Source organism: Suricata suricatta, chromosome 9, assembly GCF_006229205.1.
Source record: "Suricata suricatta isolate VVHF042 chromosome 9, meerkat_22Aug2017_6uvM2_HiC, whole genome shotgun sequence".
Lineage (NCBI taxonomy): Eukaryota > Metazoa > Chordata > Mammalia > Carnivora > Herpestidae > Suricata > Suricata suricatta.
Genome location: NC_043708.1, coordinates 131,109,736 through 131,133,353, shown reverse-complemented (window position 1 = coordinate 131,133,353; position 23,618 = coordinate 131,109,736). Strand labels below are relative to the sequence as shown.

Here is a 23,618-nt window from a genome sequence, read left to right as displayed (position 1 = left end):
ATTTAAGAAATTGATTTTGTAAGGCAATAGATGCCATCGACAGGGATTCCTCTGACGGATCTGGGCAAGTAAACTGAAAACCTTCTGGAAAGGATTCATCATTCTGGGTGCCAACAAGAACACTGGTGATTCTGCCAAGGGGTCAGAACAGCGGCCTGAACAGGAGTTTGGAAGAAGCTGATTCCAAACCTCATTGACTCAGCTATTCAAGGTCTCAGGGTGGAAACAAGAGAACAAGAATCAGACGTGGGGCTTGGAGAGGGGACTGAACTACTGCAATCTGGTGACAGCACTTTAACAGATGAGGAGTTGCTTCTTGGGGAAGAGCACAGAAAGTGGATTCAGAAATAGGACCTCCTACCGGGGGAGGTGCTGGGAATTTGCTGAAATGACAACAAAGGATCTGGAACATACCTACGTTCAGTTGACAGAGGAGCGGCAGGTTCTGAGAGGACTGACCCCAACTGTGGAAGGTCTACCGTGGTCAAAATGCTGTCAAATGCCATCACCTCATCACACGCTACAGAGAAACCGTTCATGACTGGAAGAACCAATCCACATGGCAAACTTCGCTGCTGTCGTATTTTGAGAAATGGCCACAGCCAACCATCAGCAGCCACGGACACGGAGGCAGGACCCTCGACCAGCAATAAGATCACAACACACCAAAAGTTCAGATGATGGTTAGCATTTTTTTTTAAGCAATAAGGTATTTTTAAATTAAGGTATGTGCACTGGTCTTTCAGACATCATGCTGTTGCACACTTGACTAGAGCACAGTGTAAACCTAACTTTTATATGCACTGGGAAGCCTAATAATTTAGTGATTCATCGGACTTGATTTACTGTGAGATCTGCTTTCCTGCGGGGTCTGGACTCAAACCGTTAAGACCTCTGTGGCGTGCCTGCACTAACTCACCGAGTGAATGCACTGTCTCCTGTTAGCCTCAACTCTGAGATTGCTTCTCCCCAGGAAGCCCTCTCTGTTCCGTGCTCCTGTACTGCCCCAAGCTTCTTACACTCCCCTGTTATCTGCTCTGTGTGAACGTGGTGAGGAAAGACACCATACCTACAAACTCACCTGTCTCCTACCCCTGTGTAGCCTGGTACCTGGCAAAGAGGAACTCAAATGCTCACTAAATAAATAAATTAAACGAATTTCCTTTTGCCAGGCTTTCTGAAAGCCCTGCACCAACCCAAGAGCCACATAAATATGACGTGACGTTGGACTGCTGTCTGCAGCCACGTCAAGTGACAGAGATCGAAGACTAGACTAGTGGCACGAACACAGCTCTGCTGGCTTTCTGGGCAGTGCCAGTCTAGCACGAAGAGGAGTCTGCCATCTTGATGTGCCTGCGAAAGTCTTTCTGAACGTGAAGCCAACTCACGAAATGAAAATTATTTACTCTCTTCTTACACCGAATCTAAGAGTATCCCTTCCCTTTGTCACAATTTCATGGATCATCAGGAAGAACCTATTTGTAGGAATATCTAACGAGGATCCTCAACCTGAAAAACAAAGGGAAAACGACTTCTCGTTAAGAAGCCCGTGAGTTACAACATCTAATGGGCACGAGTCTCCTTCTAACGTCACCATCACCAGTGAGGTTAGGGCTCTTCCGGGGACACACCAAGCAAGCGCCTTGTCTACTGCTGGCAAGCGTCTTCTGAGCATAAGCTGTGAAACGTGTTAAGATACACTCTTTTCCCAGAGTCGTCTGTAATGACTGAATTATTCTGTGGATGCAGAAATGAAATTTAGGCTGAAGTTCTATCAAGAAACCATCTAAGTCTCCTGGCAAGCTGGGAGTCTCCACTCCGTCCTCTCTGAGGGGGCCACAGGTCCCCGGAAGCAGTGTCTCTGAGGGCAGTCCTCCGCGGCATCTCCCCCCACGGTGCAGGCAGGTGGCCTCGGTGCTCTTCCGGTTCCCTACATGCCAGCAAGGACGCATTCCCCACGTTCCCTCCCACCAAGACAGCACGGCCAGGACGGGAGTGAGGACAGCTTCCCACCCATGTGGTTCCCAAATAGGCGATTGCCTCTCTACCTTCCCCCCCCAGAACAGGACACAGACATACATTAGTCACCATTTCACATTCAGTATTTTCCTCTGCATCAGTGGATTTTAGAAAACGATCCAGCTTAGTAATAATGTTGTTTCCTCTGTGTCTCTCTTCTAGGAAATGACACAGCTCAGGAGACATACATTTTCAGAAATGATCAAATGTTAACAGCTGTAAGACTGTGGGAGCAGCAGCTAATTTCTCTGGAAGAAGAAGACAGAGCCCAGGCAGAAGTGGGAATGTAGAGAGATACGGTTGATGTCAGAACGTATTTGGTTCCTAGACAAACGGACTCCTAAGACACAGCCACTTAGAGACCATGAGGGACACGCTCTAGTTTCTCTAACATCGTTTCAACTCTGGTCAGAAACAAAAGACAGACTCCGGTGCTGTTCTGGGTGCTGTGAACTCACTCACTCAGTAACAATAACAAATACTTATTGTAAACCAGGAAATATGCTAAGGACTTGACACAAAATCACATTTAAGCCTTATCACGTTATTACCCCTGTGTCATCAAGTAATTTGAGCCAAAGAATTTCACCATCTAGCAGCCCAAGGTCACACAGCCACAAGATGCGCCTACAATAAAACAGGAGCTAAAACATTTTAGGCGTGTTGGACGCGTTAGGCTTTAAGATCTCACTGGGCAGATTTTAGCTAGGATTCCTTCAGCTGGGAGGCCAGGACTACAGATGAATCATGCCGTGTCCAGGCGATTTGGAAGATCTGAGTCTGTGGCAGATTGAGAACTGCCTGGTGACCCTGACGCTTAAAGGTTCAGCACACGGGTCACAAGTTTTAGTCTCCTGCTCAGCTGCCAGAAGCTTCACATCCGTGAAAACATCAGGTTGCTAGAGCAGAATAAAAAAATACCGTTGGGAAAATTAACTTAATTGTACGTGGGGAGGCACTAACGAGAAACAGTGTCATTAGAGCTGATTAATTCTCCAATTATAGCGTAGGCCAAGGTGGGGAACCTGTGGGGCTAGCTCACTGATTTACGACCTAATCGTTCAAATGGGCATGGACCTACAGTGTAGGTTAGAATGAGGGCACGCACCCTATTTTGATCCAAGGATTAAACTCCTGCTTGGTGGTCTACCCTTGACAATAGACTACCAGGTCCTTTCAGTCCCCTCTGAGCGGAGCAGAAAAGTTTCCCAGCAGCAGGAGGAGAGAAGCTGTGTGTGGCAGAGCTCCTGGCACCGAGGACAGTGTTTCTGGGGAGTCACTGCATTAGTTACAGTGTTTGGCTAGCAACTGAAAACAGTCAAACACCGTCTTGCTTTTTGAGGGAAAATTAATGAAGTGTTTCATGCACGAGGCAAGAGAGTGTGTCACAAAATACAGGGAAAATATGCGGAGGGACACATTCTGTCAGTGTTGGACATCTGCTGCCATGGGAGCAGACTCTCCACCATGACACCGGCCAGTCAAGGGCGCTGAGGGACACAGAGCTGGAAGTGCCCTCCTGTCTGTGGCTACTGAGCGCTCACACGCCAGGCTCATCAAATCCCCCGTGAACAATTCTGCTATGATGATGTTCATTCTGGACCAGCAAGACCTCTAACCCAAAGCCAAATCAAAACAAAACGAAAACCCCAACAAAAACAGGGAGAGCAATTTCAGCTGCAGTCCCGTGTGGTTATGTCCACATCTCTGAGACCACGTCACCAGCAGGCACACCGCTGGTCCAACAGGCCAGATCTGAATCGCTGGCCATGACAATAAGGACAGAGTTAAGAGCTTTCTCTTCTGTGTCTTAGTTCTAAGGTGGAAATGAAAAAGATTAGGCCTGAGGTTAAGTCATGAATTTAAAAAAATTTTGTTAACGTTTATTCATTTTAGAGAGAGACAGAGCATGAGCAGGGGAGGGGCACAGAGAGAGGGCGGCATAGAACTCTAAGCAGCCTCCAGGCTCTGCTAATAGCACAGAGCCTGACGTGGGGCTCGAACTCACGAGCTGTGAGATCATAACCTGAGCCCAAGTTGGACACTTAACTGACTGAGCCACCCAGGCGCCCCTCTCCAGCTCTTTTAAGATGGGTTCTATCCAGGGACACTGAAGAAACACCAGAAACACCAGGAGAGTTTATTTTTCCTCCTTCTGCCTCAGCCTCCTGAATACGTGGTCTTTCAGCAAAGAAACAATCACTCCCCCGCTTTGAGGAGCACTATAATCTTTAGGTCAAAGTCTCAAACCGTAACTACTCATGAAAACAAGCAGCAAGATTTTAAAAATTAAAAGGTGAGGTTTCTCGAAGAACAAGCTGCCTTTGTCTGGCAAACATTTAGGTCCAATTCAAATATGTCTCTGAGCATCTTTTATGCTTACGGATCCAGACATCCACCTAACTCACAGCGAGCCGGTGCGTCCTGAATCCGCACACCCCTCCCTTCATCACTGGCGGGTGTAATCCTTCTGGCACATGCTTCATTAACCAACTGAAAATGTACCTCAGTCTTTCTTTGTCCTTCCACAGCCTGACACCTTTGAAGAGCTCAGCAAATCAGTACTGGATGAAATTTACCTAAGTGTACTGTGGAAACAGAACAGCGTATCCCGTAACCACACAGTGTCTGTCACTTACTCGCTAGCATTCCAGGAAAAAAAAAAAAAAACTTTAAAGGAAATGATAGAAGAAGGGACGTCGATAAGAACAGTTATGACCTTGATAAGATAGGTCAAGCGTTTGACATCTGGGGATTCCTGGTGAAGAGCATATGGTAATTCTTTGTAATGTTTTTAGAACTGTTTTTAAAATCTGAAACTACTTCAAAATAAAAAGTAAAAAAAAAAAACAAATTCTATGTCCAGACAAGAATATAAGGCATCTAATGTATTAAAGAGACTTTTACATCGCAAGAGCAGGACGATCCCAACACAGAACTGTGTGTCACATTTTCTGTTTAAATGAGTCAGTCAGAAGAAGAGGGAGGTAAATTTTGGAAGGTGATGTTGTAGAGTCTTAAAGGGAGAGAAATGATAGAAAAAAAATGTTTAAAAGATGCTTAATTAAAAAAAAAAAGTGATATACTCACTGTCCAAGCCCGGATGGCTGATGGTCATTAATGAGATGGATTTTGTCAATGGAGAAGAAATGGCTGATGTGCAGTAATTAAATCCCTGTTGTTTAGATCTGTGACATGCCTGTGAAGTTTAAAAAAAAAAAAAAGGTGAAAAACAGGATCTAAGTAGATACTCTTGTTATTTCTAGATCGGCACAAAACTTTACATCCCGCCCCAACCTGGGAAAAGCACGCAGTACGGGAGAGGGCTAACACACAGGCCCTGTGCTCAGACGCCCTCATTCAAGCCTGCCCCTGCTTCTTAACGCGGCTCAACTTTGAAGAGTTCCTTAGTTTCCGTGAGCCTTAGTTTTATCTGCAAAATGGGATTAACGGAGTACCCATCCTTTACCTCGGTTTCATGTCCCTCACACCTAATAATGCTTTAAACTTAGTATGTGCTTAGTAAACATGTGAACAAATAACCAGATGGCAGTATCTTTACTGAAGAGAGAAAAATACATATAATTCTTGTTCTCTGAAAATCTAAGTCTTTTCGACACATAGTAGAGATCAGTAATATTATTCTGACTTTAAGTATGTTGTTTTTTATTTTTTTAAAGTTTATTTTTGAGAGAGAGGGCCAGCATGGGTGGGGGTGAACAGAGCAGAGAGAGGGAGACACAGAATCCGGAGCAGGCTCTGAGCTGTCGCACAGAACCCATGAGCCCGCTGCCCACAAGGGCATGACAGGTGTCAAAGTCAGACAGACACTCGACTGACAAAGCCACCCAGGTGCCCCAATATTACTCTGATTTTAAAGAGCTGGAAACGGAGATGCAAGTAAAAGGCATCTGAGGATCAAGAGCAAAGCAGCTGTGCACCTGGGAAGAAGCCTGAAGCCGGTTCATCTATCTTCTAGGAGGAGACTGCTTCTGCGTGTACCCGAGGGGGACTGAAGTCGGACGCGTCACCCCCCTCGGCGAAATCGCACAGCCCCGAGGCCTGTACCGGCCCTCTGCAGAGGCTCCGGCAGGACGGCCCTGAGCGACAGCCCAGCGGTGCTCCGGGGGACACCTGTGGGGTGCGGGGCCCCTCCTTTTGTTCTGAGCGCCTGTTCTAACTGTTCAGCGACTTTCATTGCCGTGAATCCTTCCCTTCATGCCGGACTGCAACCTATCAGGACCACGAGCTCGACTCAAGTGTGCCAGAGACTTCCGGTTACTCAGAGCCAGTTCCACGCGTGACCATGGAGTCTGGGGCAGACAGCTGCTGTGTCTCGTACACAACTGTGAGGTCTGAGAAGCGGTCGCAGGGAAAGGCAGGGACCTTCAGCAGGAAGCTGGCTGCAGGCGGCTTGTCCGATCAGAGATCCCAGCAGCTCAGATCCCCACTCTGCGGGGGCGCAGAGTTCCAGGAAGCCACTAACATGTCAGCAGCTTCACCCAGAAAGGCTGGATCAGAAAGGCCGTTTTAGAAAGACTTTGGTGGTAAATGGTATCACTTACTAACGGTCCTCTGTCCAATTCCTAGAAATATGAGTTTCAGAAAAGGCTTTCCATAAACTATATTGAGAACATTTAAATGTTTCTGTTTTCTAAAACACTTCCACTTCAGAGAGGCGGAAAGCGGCTGTGAGACCCAGGGCCAGGAGCTCCGAGGTGAACACCATCCAGCTAACGCCGGTTAGTGAGGCCTCAGGCAAGTCGCTTACGCAGGCCTGAAGCTGTCACACCTGAGGGCTTGCACGGACTCCGAAGGGATATGCTGGCTCCAAGTCTCGGATTCGGTTCACAAACCCACAACTCCGGCATTTCACCAGGTCTTACAATGATTTCCAAGGACACCATACACATGAAATGCACCTTATGTTTTAGACTCTCCACTTGCCAAAGATGCTCTCAGCAAAGCACGAAAGAATGGATTGTTTTTTACTCTTTTTCTGTTACCATAAGGCTGGATAGATTTAAATCATTTGCTTCGATAAATATATTCTCCATATTCACTTTGAAAAATTTATTTATGTTTTAAAATGTTTATTTCTTTTAGTAATCTGTACACCCAACGTGGGGCTTGAACACATGGCCCCGAGAACAAGAGTCACATATTTTTCTGACTGAGGCAGCCTGGTGCCCCTATTCTCCATATTCTTATTTTTCTTAACTTTTTCTAAAGTATCAGGCCCAGGAGAACTGGGTGGTGGGGGAAGGGGACAAGATGGCAAAATCCCTTTGGGCCTTCCACTTGATTTTCATCAGGCCTGACTCTTCTTAGGCCTTCACATAAGTGATGCACTAAGGGAATCCTCCAGTATCCAATTTCTGTCTGGTTATGGCATTTCTACATAGTGAGGTATAGAAAACATTAAATGTCTATGTGAAGCCTAAGTCTCCTGCTCAGAGAACAGGCTGTTCAACATTTTTGTTGGTTTGTCTAATTAGAAATGCTTCAATACATTTCTACCTAAAACTCCAGTCACCTAGCCAAAGACAAGTGTTTAATTAGAAACGTTTCGGGGCACCTGGGTGTCTCAGCTGGTTCAGCTTCCAACTTCGGCTCATGATTTTGCAGTTTGTGAGTTCAAGTCCTGCATCAGGCTCTATGCCGACAGCTCAGAGCCTGGAGCCTGCTTCAGATTCTGTGACTCCTTCTCTCTCTGCCCCTCCCCTGCTCACACTCTTGTCTCTCAGAGTCTCTCTCTCTCAAAAATAAACATTAGTAGAAAAATTAAAGTTTCATAAACATTAAAAAAGAAAAAAAAAAAGAAAGAAAGATTCAGGTACATCACAGGATCCTCCCAGGAATCAATCCAAAGGCCCCCTGGCCCCAGAGGAGGGAACAGGACGGAGCAGCTGGGCTGCTGTAAGCATGGAGCTCCAGTTCTCACAGCAAAGTCCCGAGGGGCCGTCCCAGGGGCTGGGGAAGTCACCTGACTGGCGGGGAGGGAGGCCAGCTGGGGCCCCAGAGGGGAGTCCCGGGAGAGTGGTGGCGTGGAGAGAGCAGCAGGTGAGGGCAGGGAGGGCACATGCTCTCTGAAAAGTTCTCCCAATGACAGGAAGCAGAAAGAAACAGCCATTTCCCAGGCAATGTGAGAAGACAAAGAAGAAGATTTATTTTTTCCAGGAGGGGATAGGTTTTTGAAAAACTGGGGAATTTAACAACGGTATGTAGCATACTTGAGGACACATTTTACTATTGGCATGGCAAAAGAGGTCCTCAGATAAGAAGGAAGAACCCAATTTAATATCCTGGACACTCTCCTAATTTAAAAAGCCTGCTTCGATGGAGTATTTAAGTTCCTGCAGATGAATGGTATTCTGGAATTAGTTAAGCGTGAAAACCTTGCTCTGTGCTGGACAGGGTGTCCTGGACAATGGGCAAGCAATCAGAACAACTAGCCTTGGAGGAACAGAAGTCTTGCTGTCTTTGTTCCTGACGTCAGGACACACACAGGGAAGTAAAGGCAATTTTTCCAAATTAGGAGGATACACCTGCTTCAGCCTTACCTGCTGCTCAAACATCCTGTGTTCTCTCTGGCCTGATTCCAGATCCTCTTCTGAAAGCGACACCAAAGAGTCACCCCTTTCCTCCCCACTGAAAGGGTGCCTGAGCTGTTTGGTGTTTGCAGAGTTCACGTCTAGAGATGAGGACGGCTTGTTTCCGACACCAGCTCCTCCGGTCAAGCCTTCTAGGCTGAAACTGAACACAGAGCAAAGGCGTTAATTCAACCTATTTTGGAGTCTCAGGAAGGAAGGAGGATACGAAAGTGCTCTGAGTGCTGCTGGTAGAGCATTTCTCTGTCACCTAGAAAGCTATCGACCAGGGCAAGGCACAAGTGAGTGCCACCTGCCTGTCCCCTAACAGGTCTTGGTAGGCTGAGAAGGCAAATGCAGTTCGATTTTCTGACCTCCTTTACTTTTATTCAAATGTTGACCATCTCAGGTCATTTTCTCAAGATTTTTTTTTTCAATATACCATATGGCTAGACCAGATTATCTTATTTATCGTTTATGTCTGTTTGTTTTTCCTTGATCCGATGTAATTAATCTCTGTCAAAATCAAACTCAGCTAATACCAAAGAATTCAATGGCACAGAGAAAACAGGTGCATGAGTAGCTCTCAGAAGATGGACAGGGACACTCACACTTGCCCTTGGGTCACTAAAGTGGACCTTTAGAACTTTACATTCAACTACAGGCCAGCCGACCTTTCTGATTCCACAGGTACGTGTACACCCGGGAAGCCCGGGATGATGCATGAGCAGTGCGGTCTGTGCCCATCTGGCCTCATGGCCCTGCCGGACAGGCTTCCCGGGAAGGGCTGGCTGCAGATGGGCACACAGGGCACCTTCAAGAAGTACATCTAAAAGCAACTACGTCTAGAGTTTTAATTTGTTTTGTTTTGATATTGGCTCAAAAGGGGGGCAAATTTAGGATATGGGCTGTAGACTGGGATCCCTGGAAGACAGATTTTGCAGTTTGCAGGGGGAAAAGCATTTCTTAGTAGGCAGGAGACTACAGAGAGCCGGTGGCTGTCTATGCGCTCTGGGGTTGCTGGTCAGAATAATGGACATCTGGCACAGCTTCGGTGGGGACTTCTTTTAATGTAAGTGAGATCTCAAAATACAGCCGGAACGGCCCGTGTCCTCACCTGCAAGAGCTGGAAGTGCATTTGGAGGTACACCGAGCTATTTAGTCATCTCTGCTCAAACTGTATTGTTAATTCTACAAATAACTCACGTATGCCAGTCCAGAAGGGCTTGTGGTTGCTTTTTTTCATTTCACAAATTACTTATTATGAACTGAAACCATATGCCTCTATTTTTCTCTGGTGGGTAATTTAAACAATGGATTTTGTTTTTCTTATTTCAATACAACAACAGAAACCACGATCAAGTAGACATAAATGTCTCTGTAAAACTCATTTTCAATAGCAGGGATAAGACAAGCTGAGCGAAGAAATTTAGTTTTCTATTGTGAATTGTTTGTGAAGCCTGAGAAAACCAGATCTCTTATTACCACAAAACTTACTCCTGAAAATGTTTCAGTAATTAAATCTGGCTGCTTCGCTGAGAGAAGAATATGAAACACTGAGGCATCTGTGAGTTTGGAGCCTAAAGACATTGGTGGACTTGGAAACATGATAGAAAGAAATTCATCTTATTTGTTGCCTTGCTTCTGTCCCTGTTTTCCTCAGGATGTGGGAATCCCCAGGTTCTGGGAATCAGACAGGCCAGAACAGAGAGAGGAGAGGTCCGCCACACCGCAAACACAGGTCTGTGCGGAGAGCACTGACTCTAGAGCCACCTGAGACACCGGAAGCACCAGGCGCACCATCCGACTCCGAGGCTGCGCCCCTTCAATGGGATCAGGGGGGCGACACTGAGCTCACAGCCAAAGCGGGCTGCCGTCCGCATTCTAGCCACCCAGAAGCAAGCTCTCAGCCAAGGCCCAAGTGCCATACTTCACGACGCCCCGTGGTGGCTGCACACATAGCGATACTGTACCTTCTGCAATTAAAGTCGGCACTCAGGGCGGCAGAGTATCGGACACCAGAAGGACACCAGCTCATACTGGGGGGACATCAAAGGCAGAAACAGAAACGGAGGGAGGAAAGAGCAAACAGGGATAGGATTACTGGGTTTGAAAAGAAAGGCCATAGTTATAGACAGATGGAGTTATTGGGTTATCAAAAACTTAGGAACGTAACATATAGAATTCAGAAAAAAACACAAAAATCACGGAAACTGAAAACTGTGCTACTAATATCCCTCTAGACAGTGTGTTGGAAAGGACTATGTGAGTCTGTTACAGGGTAACAAGTCCAATCGGAAACCCAAGAATTCCTTCTGGGGACTCTGAACAAAGAGCCCGCCCTCCCCGCGGCCTGCCCCTCAGGTGTCTCTGGGACTGCAGCCCTGCGACTGGGGACACGCTCTCCACAAGCCCCGCCACTCCCAGACCTCCGAGACCAGGGCTAGGATCCCTAACTGAACCAGACCCAGCCTCCAGGAGAAGGGACAATGACAAAGTGCACTGGGGCGGGGCTCACGGAGTCACGGGTTGTCCTCAGGGGGTTCCAGGAAGGGTCCATCTAAGCCAGCCACTGGCTAAGTCTTTTATAAAAACCAAATCCCATCAATACTCACACCCACCTTTAAACCCAGCAGTGGTAACAAAAGCCACTTGTCCTTGCATTTTAATGATAATGAAGGCATTTACTTTTTTCAAAAGAAAAGGAATTCCATGGTACTAAGTTAGAAATGGGTCTTAATTTTAGGTTTGCATCTGTTCCCCCCCCCCCACAAGATTAAAAAAACAAAACTCATCTGATCATCGACTTTGATTACCTCTGGCACTCATATTTATTTTCAAGCGGGAGGGATAAAAACTCTAGGGTCGGAAGTAACATGTAAATATAAGCAGGTCAGTCAACAATTCAGAATATGAGGTACACTGTCAAGGGAGCTTCGTCAGTAGGCCAAGGATTTCTGATGCACAGGAGCTATTATTAATAAATTACACTGCTGTGATTTGGGGTCTTAAAATTCTAAGTGACGTGCTTTTGATTCTGAAGTGGGGCACATTAACACCCCCTCAGCTCCCTCCGGAATCTGGCAAATGGGAAGACCTGCAGACCAAAACCGCCCAACCTTGAATACACCTAGTAACGGTTTTGTTGAGAAGTGGGGCTTTTTGATAGAGGAAAAGAGACAAGGAAAATGGCGGGAGACTAAATCGAAGAGCTACCCCTAAAAGTAAATCTTTAAAACTAATATCTTATCAATAATTTACATAGTGAAACACTTAAAACCAAGATTAAATTCAAGTATCTCCCAAGGGCAGAGGCAGAGAGGATAAATTCGCATCTCAGACATAGTTCTAGTCTGTGATGAGGTATCAGAAAGACTTATAATTTGCTCGTGTGAGGGAGCCAAGCCTGAATATAGTTCACAAACATGAGATTCAGAAGTCCCTTCTCTGAAATTATTACTTAATTTTGAATCTCCAAGCTGTTAAGAAAAAATTGTTTAAATATCCAACTTATTAAAAACACAACATGGTAAATCAGCAACTGAATACACATTACCAAGTTATTCAAAAAGCGAATCTCGTTCTACAGAGGTAAACATCCGCTTACTCTCCGAAAATGATGAGAGAAAGCAGGGAGAAATTGAGGCTGGAGAGAAAGAGCCAGCAGGGGATAGGAACGGGGCCTCACAGCATTCCTGAGGCTCCAGGGAGGAGACTGCAGACTTGCCCTTGCTTCCAGAAGGAAACTCCTTCCACCAGAGTGTTCCGGAGCACCCTAAATTTCCTCAATCCCTCCATCAGTGGAGGGAACATTCAATGGTTCTCTGAACTTATTTTGAGATTTAGGAAATTCTAGATTAAAAAAAAGCCCACAAATACGCCATCCCCGCACCTGGTGGGGATGTTTCCATCTGACTAGCTAAGGCGTCATATAAAAGTTTACATTATACTTCAGGCTCCTCCTGCAGAGAGATGACTAAGTGTGACGTGGGACCTGGGCTGTCACGTGGCTTCCTCTATATGCCACTGGGCCCACATCCAGCAAACTGTCACTCTCCACTGTCAACACGCGTGTGCTTTTAAGAAGGTCATACGGGAGAGCTTTAACGGAGAGCCAGACAGATCTGTAAAGGTTTCAGGGACCTCTACTGAAAAGTGCATTTACCAGCTTGTTCCCTGGGAGAAAAACTTAACCTAGCCAGGATTACCCGAGGTTCAGGCGAGCACTTGTATTTGAACTCCACTTTGGGCATGAAATCTGGAATTAAAGGAAACGCCCCCTTTCAAAGTGGCCATGGGATCTCTGGGCGCCAGCTTCCGGAGGAGCAGCTTCAGCAGAGAGTTAAAGGTACCTCCTGACACGTGTCTCCCAGCACAAGGGGCCACCCGCAACTTCATCGTCTGTGCATTTCTGATTTCCTTCCCCCAAACAGTGGAAGAATAGGTCACTAGTGACGACTTCTGAACAAAGTAAAACTCAGCATCTGAAGAGCAAATCAGCACTGTGTGACTAGAAATGACTTTTCAGCTTATAAATTACTGATTTTTAGCTTCAAATGTTACCTGACAAAATATAAGTAAGGAATTGAAGGACTGTGAGGGCCCTGGAGGGAGGAGCTGATGCCTCTTGCTTTAAGAACCGACTACATCAACAATGGCGTGGACTCTCCAGACAGGGAAGAATTATTAAATGACAAAACAAACAAAAACAATGGTGAGCAAAGTGTCAGGTGGCCTAGACACCAAGGCTTCCATCCCATTACTAAAGAAAGTGTCGGAAATATGTTAAGGCCTGTGTGCCAGCACACAATTGTTTCTGGTTCTTTGTCCTTTTGGGCGGGGGGAGGGGAGGTGGGGAGAACCAAAAAGTGCTCCTCAACGTCGATTTTTGAACACCCTAGGGAGAACTGGGAAGACCCTATTATCCAAGTGATCTGAACACAAGTACAAGATGGAAAAAAACACATTAAAATTTTTTTAAAGATAAAAGTTGAAAAGGAAAAAGTTTCACATTCATGAAACCATTTCATACGCAACAGACATTAGCAATGAACAAGTACCTGTATTTTATTTGCCTGAAGCAGACGTGACATTGTTTTAAAAGACAGTTTAATCATGGATTAAGCAAAATGAGATGCTTGTTAGTATACTAAGCTCAGAGGCAACATGGTTAGTCCATCAAGTGAATGAACTCTGTACCTTCTCCTATGAATGGGGGGTCTCCTGACAACGTCCCCAAGAACTCGCAATGAACTGAAAATGAATGGTGGGAGAGGTCAGTGTCGAGATGAAACACAATGGACATAAATGCATGAAGCACACGGACATCAACCAAGGGAAGAAACACAATCCACACAGACAAACGGTACAGGAAGTCAGGGAGTGAAAAACTGCGTAGTAAGAAACATCAGAACCAAAAAGGCTGGACAGCCGGACAATTTCTAGGGAGGGTTACTTTGCTCCCTCCCTCCTTCCTCCAAAGGGTTAATCAGATGACAAGGAATGAGGTAATTACATTACAAAAGTAAAAGGATTTAAAAAAGGCCATTTGAAAGGTAAAAAGGTCTTCTTAAGACTGTAAAATTCAGGTTACACTACACAGACAACAAGGTAAGCCATTAGTCAAACTAATTCAAGTCATTCCATTATCTCTGGAGGCACCGGGGCAGTGGTGTGAGGTGATCCTTAAGGGCAGGCTCACACAGGAGAGGCCATGATACTGTAGGGTCGAAAATAAAGATAACTGATGAGGTTCTAGTCTTGGTTCAGTCTTAAGATCAGCATGTGATCTTGGGCAAATCATTCGGTCTGAGCTTCAATTTTCTCATCTGGGCTGCAGTCCTTGTCCGGCCCTGAAATCAAAGTCATAGCACAAGGATCCAAAGGGGGCTCTAAAGAAAAACGGACTGCATATAAAATAAACCCTCATGTCTTGGTGTTGTCATCATCTGACAATATGTCCTTCCATCCTTCCTCCTTCCCTCCCTATTATTTATTATATAATAATATAATATTATATATTATTTATTTATAATGGTATGGACTTTTTCTTAAGTACAGCGTGAATAAAGCTGGCAAGGAAAGCTTTTGCAAACTGCTTTTTACATAGTCTGTGATTTCCACTGTGTATAAAAACTACCCAGCAGATAAAACAACTGCTCGTTCTTAAGTGCTGCGTCCTGAACGCCAGCATGGAGTAATCCAGAATCGCAGAAAGTTACGTGACACAGGCGGTTATTAAATGAGTCAGAGAACGGTGGCAAATTAAGAAGGTGTGAGGTATTACTGTGAGCAAAGGCAGGGACTTCGTCTCAATCTCTCTCTCTCTCTCTCTCTCTCTCTCTCTCTCTCTCTCTCTTTCTCTCTCCTCCTCCCCAATCCCCGCTCACACTGTCTGTCTCTCCAAAAATAAATAAGTAAAACCTTAAAAAAATGAGTGAATGTAATCAGATTACACACACCTGTAACTATGAAATCTGAGCCATGTCAAGGGATTTTTTTTTTTTAAAACAGGAGTAAGTACTCCAGTGAGTTGTTTTCAAACAACGGTCAGCCCGAGCTGCTTCTCCTCATCAAGAAAGCAGCTCTGGTGTAAGCACAACTCTGCACATCCGGGGGGCATCTCGGACGCCCGCTTGGTCGTCAGAGCTGAAATCAGTTGCTTAAATTCCTAAGAGCAGACCGTGGTCAGATGCCAACTGCAAACCACCGTCTTAGAGCCTGCTTCCAACTGAAGGTCTGAGGCCCGGTCACACGTACCGAAGTTCCCAAAGACTGGAGCATATGTGAACAAATACCAACAACTCAGTGATACTGAATGATTCTCCTGTTCCCTTGCTGATTCAGTAATAACTTACACTTTAACAAGGCCTTCTGCATTAGAAACTGATGGTGATTCCTGGGAAGCTCCTTGAAAATGAAGATGGTAAGATTTCATGTTTATTTCAAAACTGACAGGACACTATTCCCTCCAAAAGGTTTTAATCTATGAATTTTACGAACAGATCCGGCCTGAAGGACTGTTCCCGTTTATTAAACACCCAGCAGCAGACATATTTCACTTGCAATTTTTATTATTACACCTACTCAGAGAGGCGGGTATTTTTCAGATGAGAAAATTAAAGCCCAGAGGGGTCAGGTCACTTGCCTGTGGTTATCTACACAGTGAGTTCTAGAACTGGGGTTTGAACTCCGATTTTCCCGATTCCACAGCCCTCCAGGCTTTCTTCTGTACCATGGTGTCTCCTAAATTCTTCTACCACGATAACACCCATCACACGGTCAAAAGCAAGCAGACACTGAGAGACAGCACAGACGGCCCAGCGGGGTCGCACTCACCTGCGCTGGTTCATTTCTGCATCACTGGCCGCGTTCTTCCCGGGACCCCAGCTGTGCCTCCGGAAAGGGGACAGGGAGCGCATGGAGCCCCTCAGCACAGAGCGGTTGGCGGGCACTTCGGCGATGCTGTCCATCTCCTCCTCGTCCATCTCGCCTGAGCCAGCAGCTTCGCCCTCACTCTCTCGGCCCTCGGCTCCTGCCCCATGGCTGTAGGAGCTGTCGGGGCACTGCTGATCTCTGGACCTGTTCAAATTTGAAATCTGGGGGAGGGATACGTCACTGCCGTGAGAGGAGTGTCGACCCAAGGACGCCGTGTCATCGGTGGAAGAACTGGACCCAGTGATGTCACAGACTGACTGCTCCTCCTCGGGCTGGAACGGAGAGAAAGCACGCACGGTTGAAGATGGCAGGGCCCAGAGGACAGCTCGTTACCCCCCGCCCCGGAGCGACTGTGGAGCGGCTGCCCAGTCACAGCTGGCTGCAGAGATCTCCTTCCTTAAAGCATGATCAGAGTTGGATTCACATGGCCGCCGATGAAGGCAGGTGTAGGTCTGTGCTCTTTCGCCCCTCTTATTAGAGGTAGGCAGACCGTTCCCTTCCTACAGGGGCCAGCCCTGCGCTGAGGTCAGTTCTGTAGGCCAATACCGTCAAATGGAATGAAGAGAACCCTCGAGTTATCTGTGGTTTCTGCTGCCTAAAAACTCTGAACTCATATACGCTTAGGTTTAATTCCCGCCCCCCTGCCCCCCCCCGCCCCCCCCCACCAGGTTTTAACCAAAAACAAGTTGTCTGCTTGGCTACAATAATGTCACTCTGAATTCAAAATTCCAAAAGCAAGTCTGTAATTGTTTTTTAGAGGCCATCTGCAAAAGGCAGAATCACTTATCACCCTACCTAAGGTCTGCCAAAATGCCCACATGCTGGCCACGAATGCCTGATTTAGAAGAAATGATTCCTTTTCCTCATTTCACACGAAACTGGCAGAATCATCAAGGCAAATCTCACATAAATCAAGTCCTGGCAATGGAGTCTTTAGTAAGTGATGTTCTTTTGCCCTGGCCAACTTCTGGAGCCTAAAACTGGGTGGTTTTGATCCCAAGTAGCCGGACAGTCCTCTGTTTGCTACACACAGCAGAACACAGAATTTGAGGGAAAGAGGAGCACCCTGACACTCAAGGATGAATCGGTCCCGAAGATCCACAGAAGTGTTTAGAAGACGCACGATCCCACTCTCAGATTTGGGCACTGACCTGTCTTAGCATCTATCTCTATCGTGTTCTTCTAGGACAGACAGCAGGGAGGAGGGGGAGCCATTCTGTGGTTATTTTTCCTTCTTTACAGCATTTTTCTAATTAGCCAGTCTACTCAAAGCTTTAATTAGAGAGTAAAGAAACTTACAGTTCTTTGAGAAAGATCTTAAAAATTATGCAAACTAATGAGCACTTACAGCTTTGGAACAGAAAACAAGACCTATTCTAGAAGGAGAGTATTTTCAAATGTTTATGTTAACGCTTCAAAAGCATTCTTTATAAGTTCGGGCTGAATCTCACCAGCTCTTAGCAATTTTTCTTCACTCTGTGGCATCCGGTTTCCTTGGTTAATTGCTCCCTAAATGATGCATGAGGGCTGAGACTGAGAGGGAGGTGAGGGTCACTGGGATCCCGACGGGCTCTCGGGGCCTCCCAGTGCACAGGCGGGGAGCAGCAGAAGCAGGACGTGAACCCGGGGCGGTTTCAACTTAAACTGCCCTGTTCTGATCAACTCTAAGAAACCGTGTAAGGATAAGATCTCGAAGTCCCTATCAGCCAAGTCCTGTGTGCCCTTCACTGGGCTGCCTTCACCAAACAGATTCTAAAACAGGGTAGGGATGGTTTTAAAATAAAATCATCAAGGGGCACCTGGGTGGCTAAGTCAGCTGAATGTCTGACTCCTTCAGCTCAGGTCATGATCTCACGGTTCGTGGGTTCGAGCCCCGCGTTGGGCTCTGTGCTGACAGCTCAGATTCTGTGTCCCCCTCTGTCTGTCTGTCTGTCTGTCTCTCTCTCTCTCTCAGAAATAAACAAACCCTAAAAAATTTTTTTAAATAAAATCATCGACTACTCCTTTTTAGTGAGTGAAGATTAATCTGCGCACCTGTCATGGGGCTGCCCCCCAGAGGAACAACGTAAATGGTCACAAATACCCAGTTCAGGATGTCCGCTTTCTCACTGCCTTCTCCTCAAATTTGGTCCTTCTCTGAATGTGACCTTATTTGGAACCTGGGTCTCTGCAGATGTCATCGGTTCAGATGAGGTCATACTACGGTAGGGTGGCTGCGATGTCCTCACAAGAAGAGACAGGACGAGACATACCGGGAGGCAGAGCCTGCAGCGCTGGGTCCACGGCCCAAGGACGGCCCAGCAGGGCCCGACCAGAGCCTCCCGAGGGAAAGCCGACACTGGCTGTAGGAGCCGCTGCCTCCAAAACAGTGAAGGAGCGAATTCAGGTTGTTTCGAGCCACCCGGTCTGTGCTGAGTGGCTACAGCGGCCCCGACCGTGTACCCTGCCCTGCAAGCTGCTGGATCTCTAGGTCTCGGGACAGTGCCAAGGGACAAGCAGAAGGAGCGCCATCGAGCGAAGCGTGGGACGAGCCCGCTCTACAGCACCCAGGCAAGGCTTCGCAGGAAACGAAAAGGAGCTGCGGGTTCCAGTTAGCCATTTATCATCTCTGCTCACAGATCCACGCTTCCCGACCAGGAAGTGACGTGCGGAGGGAGGAAGCGGCCTCGCTCGTGTGGCCCCAGAAGGGCGCCACCTTGAAAGACAGCCGCCGAACTGGCACCTCGCTGACCCCAGACACACAAAGAACGAGCGTCCACCCTGTTGCAGGACACGAGAACTAGGTGGGAAAGGTGTTGGCGGCCCGTCTGTGCACATTTTGAAAAACGAGAGCCCTGTCCAGTGTGGCCGCCGCACGGTGTTCCAATGTGTGTGTGTCATGACGCTTCTCGGTGTGTACTTTTAACTCTGACAAACAAACAAAACAATCCCTAAAAACTAAATAACTAAATAAGGGAGGTTTTTTTCCCCACAGTACACACGAGTTCTTTCATCTTGCACTCCCGCCAAGAACGAAGTGCACAGAGTATAGTATTCGCACACTCAAGTATTTTCATTTTACCTTTCAACTCTTACTCATTATGAGCTGGTGGTTATTACCCAAGAGAGAGAAAAACAGGACAAACTCGGAAATAAAAACTGATCTCAGTTATTAAGTACTGAGGCGAATGGCTTGGCTGTAGTGCTGTCCTGAATCTACAGAAGGCTCTGAGTTACTTTTTCCCAAGACTTAAAAGAATTTCACGGCCTCGTCAAGTCTTCACACTATTAACGGCAGAACAGAAAGCGGTCCCTGGAGGAACCAGGAACCAAACCTGAATGTGGTCAGAGTCTTTCGAGCTATGGATGTGTCTCTGGACAAGCCGATTTTTCACTCTGTCTAGTATGATGATCTTTACATCTAAAGAGCTTAGACCTTCACGTAAGGCCTGTTGCAGGTACTAGTTTTAATCATGTGCAGGGGAAACAAGTGCGTTTTTTTAAATGTCTGAATTTTCTTTTCTTTTTGCAATATTCCTTCCCAGTCCCGGAATTCATCTGCGCTTCAGTTCCCAGGGCTGTCTGCCAGATGAGAACGTGAGGGCTGTTCCTTCCCTCCTCCTCTCTCCTCACAGAAAGGTTTAGGGATGCCGTTTTTCCATTTATACATCAGAAGGGGGGAAAGTTATGGCTTCGGCCACATAGCAGAATGTTCCAGGTCTGATATTCAAAGCCATTCTTAATGGTGTTTGAGTTATGTGTCAGTCTTTCTTTAGAGAGGTTTTTTTTTTTAAATGACTGCTAATTAAATGACTTTCAGAGACTTTGGAAATTCGTCCTGGTTGTATGGAAAAATGGTGCTAGGGGACTGGTTGAGCTGGACACGTTTAAAAATCTGGTTTTCACTCCACGTAAATCCAATGTGTTAGTTGGACTGATCGCAGGGCTGTATTCCTCAGATAACCAGGAGTAACGGCCCAGGTTCCTGAAAGTCACTTAATATATTTAAGAAATATGTATATATATATATATATATATATATATATATATATGAGTGCGTATTTTAGAAAAAAATCCATAGCTTTTCTTCCCCTAGTCTTACAAGCAGAGGGCCAACACAATGCTCTACTAAACACAAGTTGGTTTTCCCCCCTAAGAGAAGGCAAAGAGACGGAGAAAGGCGGACACGGGAGAGAAGGGGCGGCCGGCGGCCGTGCCTGTGTGTGAGGGGGCAAGTGCATCCGGAGAGAGGACACTGGGGCTATTCCAGAGACTGGCACGTGAGCCCTCCCTCCCGTGAGCCGCCACCACACGAGAGGGTCTAAGCACACACAACGATCACCTCTAGCAACAGCTTCCTTTTCCTTACAGCGTGTGCAATCCTAAAGCTCTGCAAATGGCCACGCGGCTATCGAGTCTCCAGCGGTCAAGGAGAAAGCCTGCGAGGTCTGGGCCCAGTAAGCGCTGCGAAGGTTCGTGTGCGGCCATTCTTCACAAGCCCGGCTGCCGCCGCCAGGCAGCTTGGACCTCAAGGGCCGGGGGTGGGCGTGACCCAAGGATACCGTTTCACTTAATTTAAGGTCAAATGAAGTAGGAAAACTGAAACTACCAAATAACGATATAAATACAAAGCTAACAAGAAAGGCTAAATTAAATAATGATGCGGTCTATATACACAGCTTGGAAAAAGTAGGACCATCACTTAATATACATGACTATTACATAAATGTGAGTCCTAGTTAAGGGATACTTGCCACCTGTGGGGATCTGTATTAAGTGATTTAGATGTGTTGCTTTAATATTCGAGTTAGTAGCTGTGGCGCCTGGGTGGCTTGGGCAGTTGTGCGTCTGAATCTTAATTTCGGCTCAGGTCCCAGGGCTGTGGGACAGAGTCCTGCATCCAGCTCGGCGCTGGGCATGGAGCCTGCTCAAGATTCTCTTTCTCTCCCTCTGCCCCTCTCTCCAGCTCGCACGCTTACTCTCTCTAAAATTTAAAAAAAAAAAATGCTCATTTGGTTGAGCATCTGACTTTGGCTCAGGTCCTGATCTCATGATGTGTGAGTTCGAGTCCTGCGTCGGGCTGTCTGCTGGCAGCACGGAACCTGCCTGGGGTCTCTCTCTCCCTCTCTCTGCCCCTCCCTCCTTCACACTGTCTGTCCCTTTCAATATAAACTTAAAAAAAAATTAAGAAAACTGACTTAGTAGGCATTCTTATTCTCATTTTACAGATGAGAAACCAGAGTTTTAGTGGGATTACATAACAGGATTCTAATTTAACTGGTCTGGGTAAGGGCCAGATTCTTTGTCTTCTTTAGGCTTTCTAGATGATTCTAAGTATAACTGGGGCTCAGTCCAATTATTGTATACCACCGAGCTATGACAAAAATGTTTTAAAAAATTAAGATGGACTCCAGTCCTAAGTATAAAAGCTAAAACTATAAATCTTCTAAAAGAAAACATCTTGACTGGGGGCAGACACATCAGGAACAGGCCAGGACACAGGCGGCAAGAGCCATACAAAACTGATAAGTGACGCTTCATCGAAACTCCAAACGTTCAGTACATCAAGACATGCTTATGAAAAGTGAAGAGAGAAAACCACATACTGGAAGAAAATATTTACAAAACATAACTCTAACAAAGGACTGGTATCCAGGATACATACTCAACTCCTACTTCTCAGCAACAAAAAGACAACAATCCATTTTTTTTAAATGGGCAAGAAATGTGAACAGAGGAATCCTCCACAAAGGAAGAGATATAAGTGGCTAATAAGCAGATGAAAATATGTTTAACCTCTTCACTGGCTGTCAAGGAAATGCAAGTCAAAGCGATAACGAGATGCCACTGTGTGCACGCCAGAGATGCTCAAGTTGAAACAAACAATGATGCATGTTGGTAAAAACACGGAGCAACTAACATACTCCTACAGCGCTGCTGAGGATGTAAAGTGATACAACCACTTTGGAAGAAGGTCTGGCAATTTCTTATAAAACTAAACCAGCTTTCCTACCGTATATTATCAGTCTATCAATTCCACCAATTTATCCAACAGATATAATAAACATTTACATTCCATTTGTAGGACGGTCTGAAATAAGGAAAACTAACCTGTGACGGGAAAAAATTAGGACAGCTGTTGTGTCTAGGGGGCTGGAGAGGAGACAGATGGAGGAGGGGCAGGAGGACACTTTCCAAAGAGATGGGAATAGCCTTATCCATGTGGGGGGTTGGGGTTACAAAGATAAATGAATTTATCAGAAGTCACTGAGGCACAGCTATTATGGAAAACAGTATGTGGGTCCCCAGGAAATTAAAAGTAGAACTCTCTGTATAATCCAGCAATATCCGACATGTGGTATGTGTCCACATGTGTCCACGAGATGAAGCCATCATCTTGAAGAGGCATCTGCACCCCCACGTCCACAGCAGCATAGTTCACAACCAAGACATGGAAACATCTTAAGTGTCCACAGACAGACGGACGGGGAAAGACCATACTATTCAGAGTTAAAAGGAAATCCTGCCGTGTGCAACAACACGAATGGACCCTGAAGGCATCATCCTAAGTGAAATAAGCCAGAGAAAGACATGATCTCACTTCTACATGGGATCTGAGAACGGCAAACTCACAGTAACAGCAGAATGATGATTACCCAGGGCGGGAGGGCAGGGGAAGTGCGGAGAGGTGCCCTAAGGTGAACAGACTCCCAGTTAGGAGATGAGCGGATTCCGAAGCGCTAACGTGCAGCATGACGACTAGACACTAGTTATGTACTGTGTACAGGTGAAGTCTGCGAGAAACTCATCTCAGGTGCTGTAAGGATGCAGGTTTGAGACAATACAAGGGCACACACTGCCCAAGGCAAGAGGGACCACCCTTGTAATACCCTTAACATTCCTATTGCTTAAGGCTAGTTACACCCTATGTGAGGGTCCTGGGTCCTGGGTCTACTCTGTGATTGGTTAACACTCTAAATGTTGTAATTGGATAAACCTGTTGTATAATAATGAGTGGATCACTATACCTGGGTCTCAATTTCCTGTAACTCCCCCTTCCCAAACTCATAAAAGCCCTACCCCCCCTTTGTTCGGGGCTCTCAGCACGTATCCACCACGCCGGTAAAGTCTGTGAGCCCGGAGTTTAGGCCCCGGCGAGCCTAAGCCCGTAATAAAGCCCTTTGCTTTTGCATGCGTGACTCGGTCTCCCTGGCGGTTTCTGGTTTTGGGGGACGATAAAGAAATCTTGGGTATTACAGTGCTCTTACCACACACACAAGAAGGTGACTCTGGGAGGGGGCGCTACATTGGCCTGACTGTGGTAAGCATTTCAAGACGTATAGGTCTATCAAAACATCATCTTGTATGCTTTAGACTTGTATAATTTTTGTCAATTATTACTCAATAGCACTGGGAAAGTCACTGAAGAATAACATTCCCACTGCATTTCAGTGTGTGTAAACTTTATGTAAAAGAAACCCAGCAAAGAGCAACAACCCTATGAACACATACTGAATTCTAAGTATTTAAGGGTAAAAGTAGACTGATATCTGTAACCTATTTAGCAACGTATCAACGGAAGTTAGATGGATT

At 46.3% G+C, this 23,618-nt stretch overlaps 1 protein-coding gene across 13 annotated transcripts in view; it reads right to left on the bottom strand.

The window, feature by feature from the left end:
• AKAP13 (A-kinase anchoring protein 13) overlaps positions 1-23,618 on the bottom strand; it is a 314,398-nt gene that overhangs the window by 59,293 nt on the left and 231,487 nt on the right. For 9 of the 13 annotated variants that reach the window (XM_029953026.1, XM_029953024.1, XM_029953029.1 and 6 more), the window contains 5 exons: positions 15,948-16,318; positions 13,809-13,862; positions 10,583-10,648; positions 8,583-8,775; positions 5,110-5,218 (listed from right to left, as the gene is read on the bottom strand). In XM_029953026.1, the coding sequence (XP_029808886.1) occupies positions 5,110-5,218; positions 8,583-8,775; positions 10,583-10,648; positions 13,809-13,862; positions 15,948-16,318 (793 nt within the window). The remainder of the gene's footprint in view (positions 1-5,109; positions 5,219-8,582; positions 8,776-10,582; positions 10,649-13,808; positions 13,863-15,947; positions 16,319-23,618) is intronic. The other 4 variants (XM_029953033.1, XM_029953034.1, XM_029953036.1 and 1 more) reach the window with 2 other exon arrangements.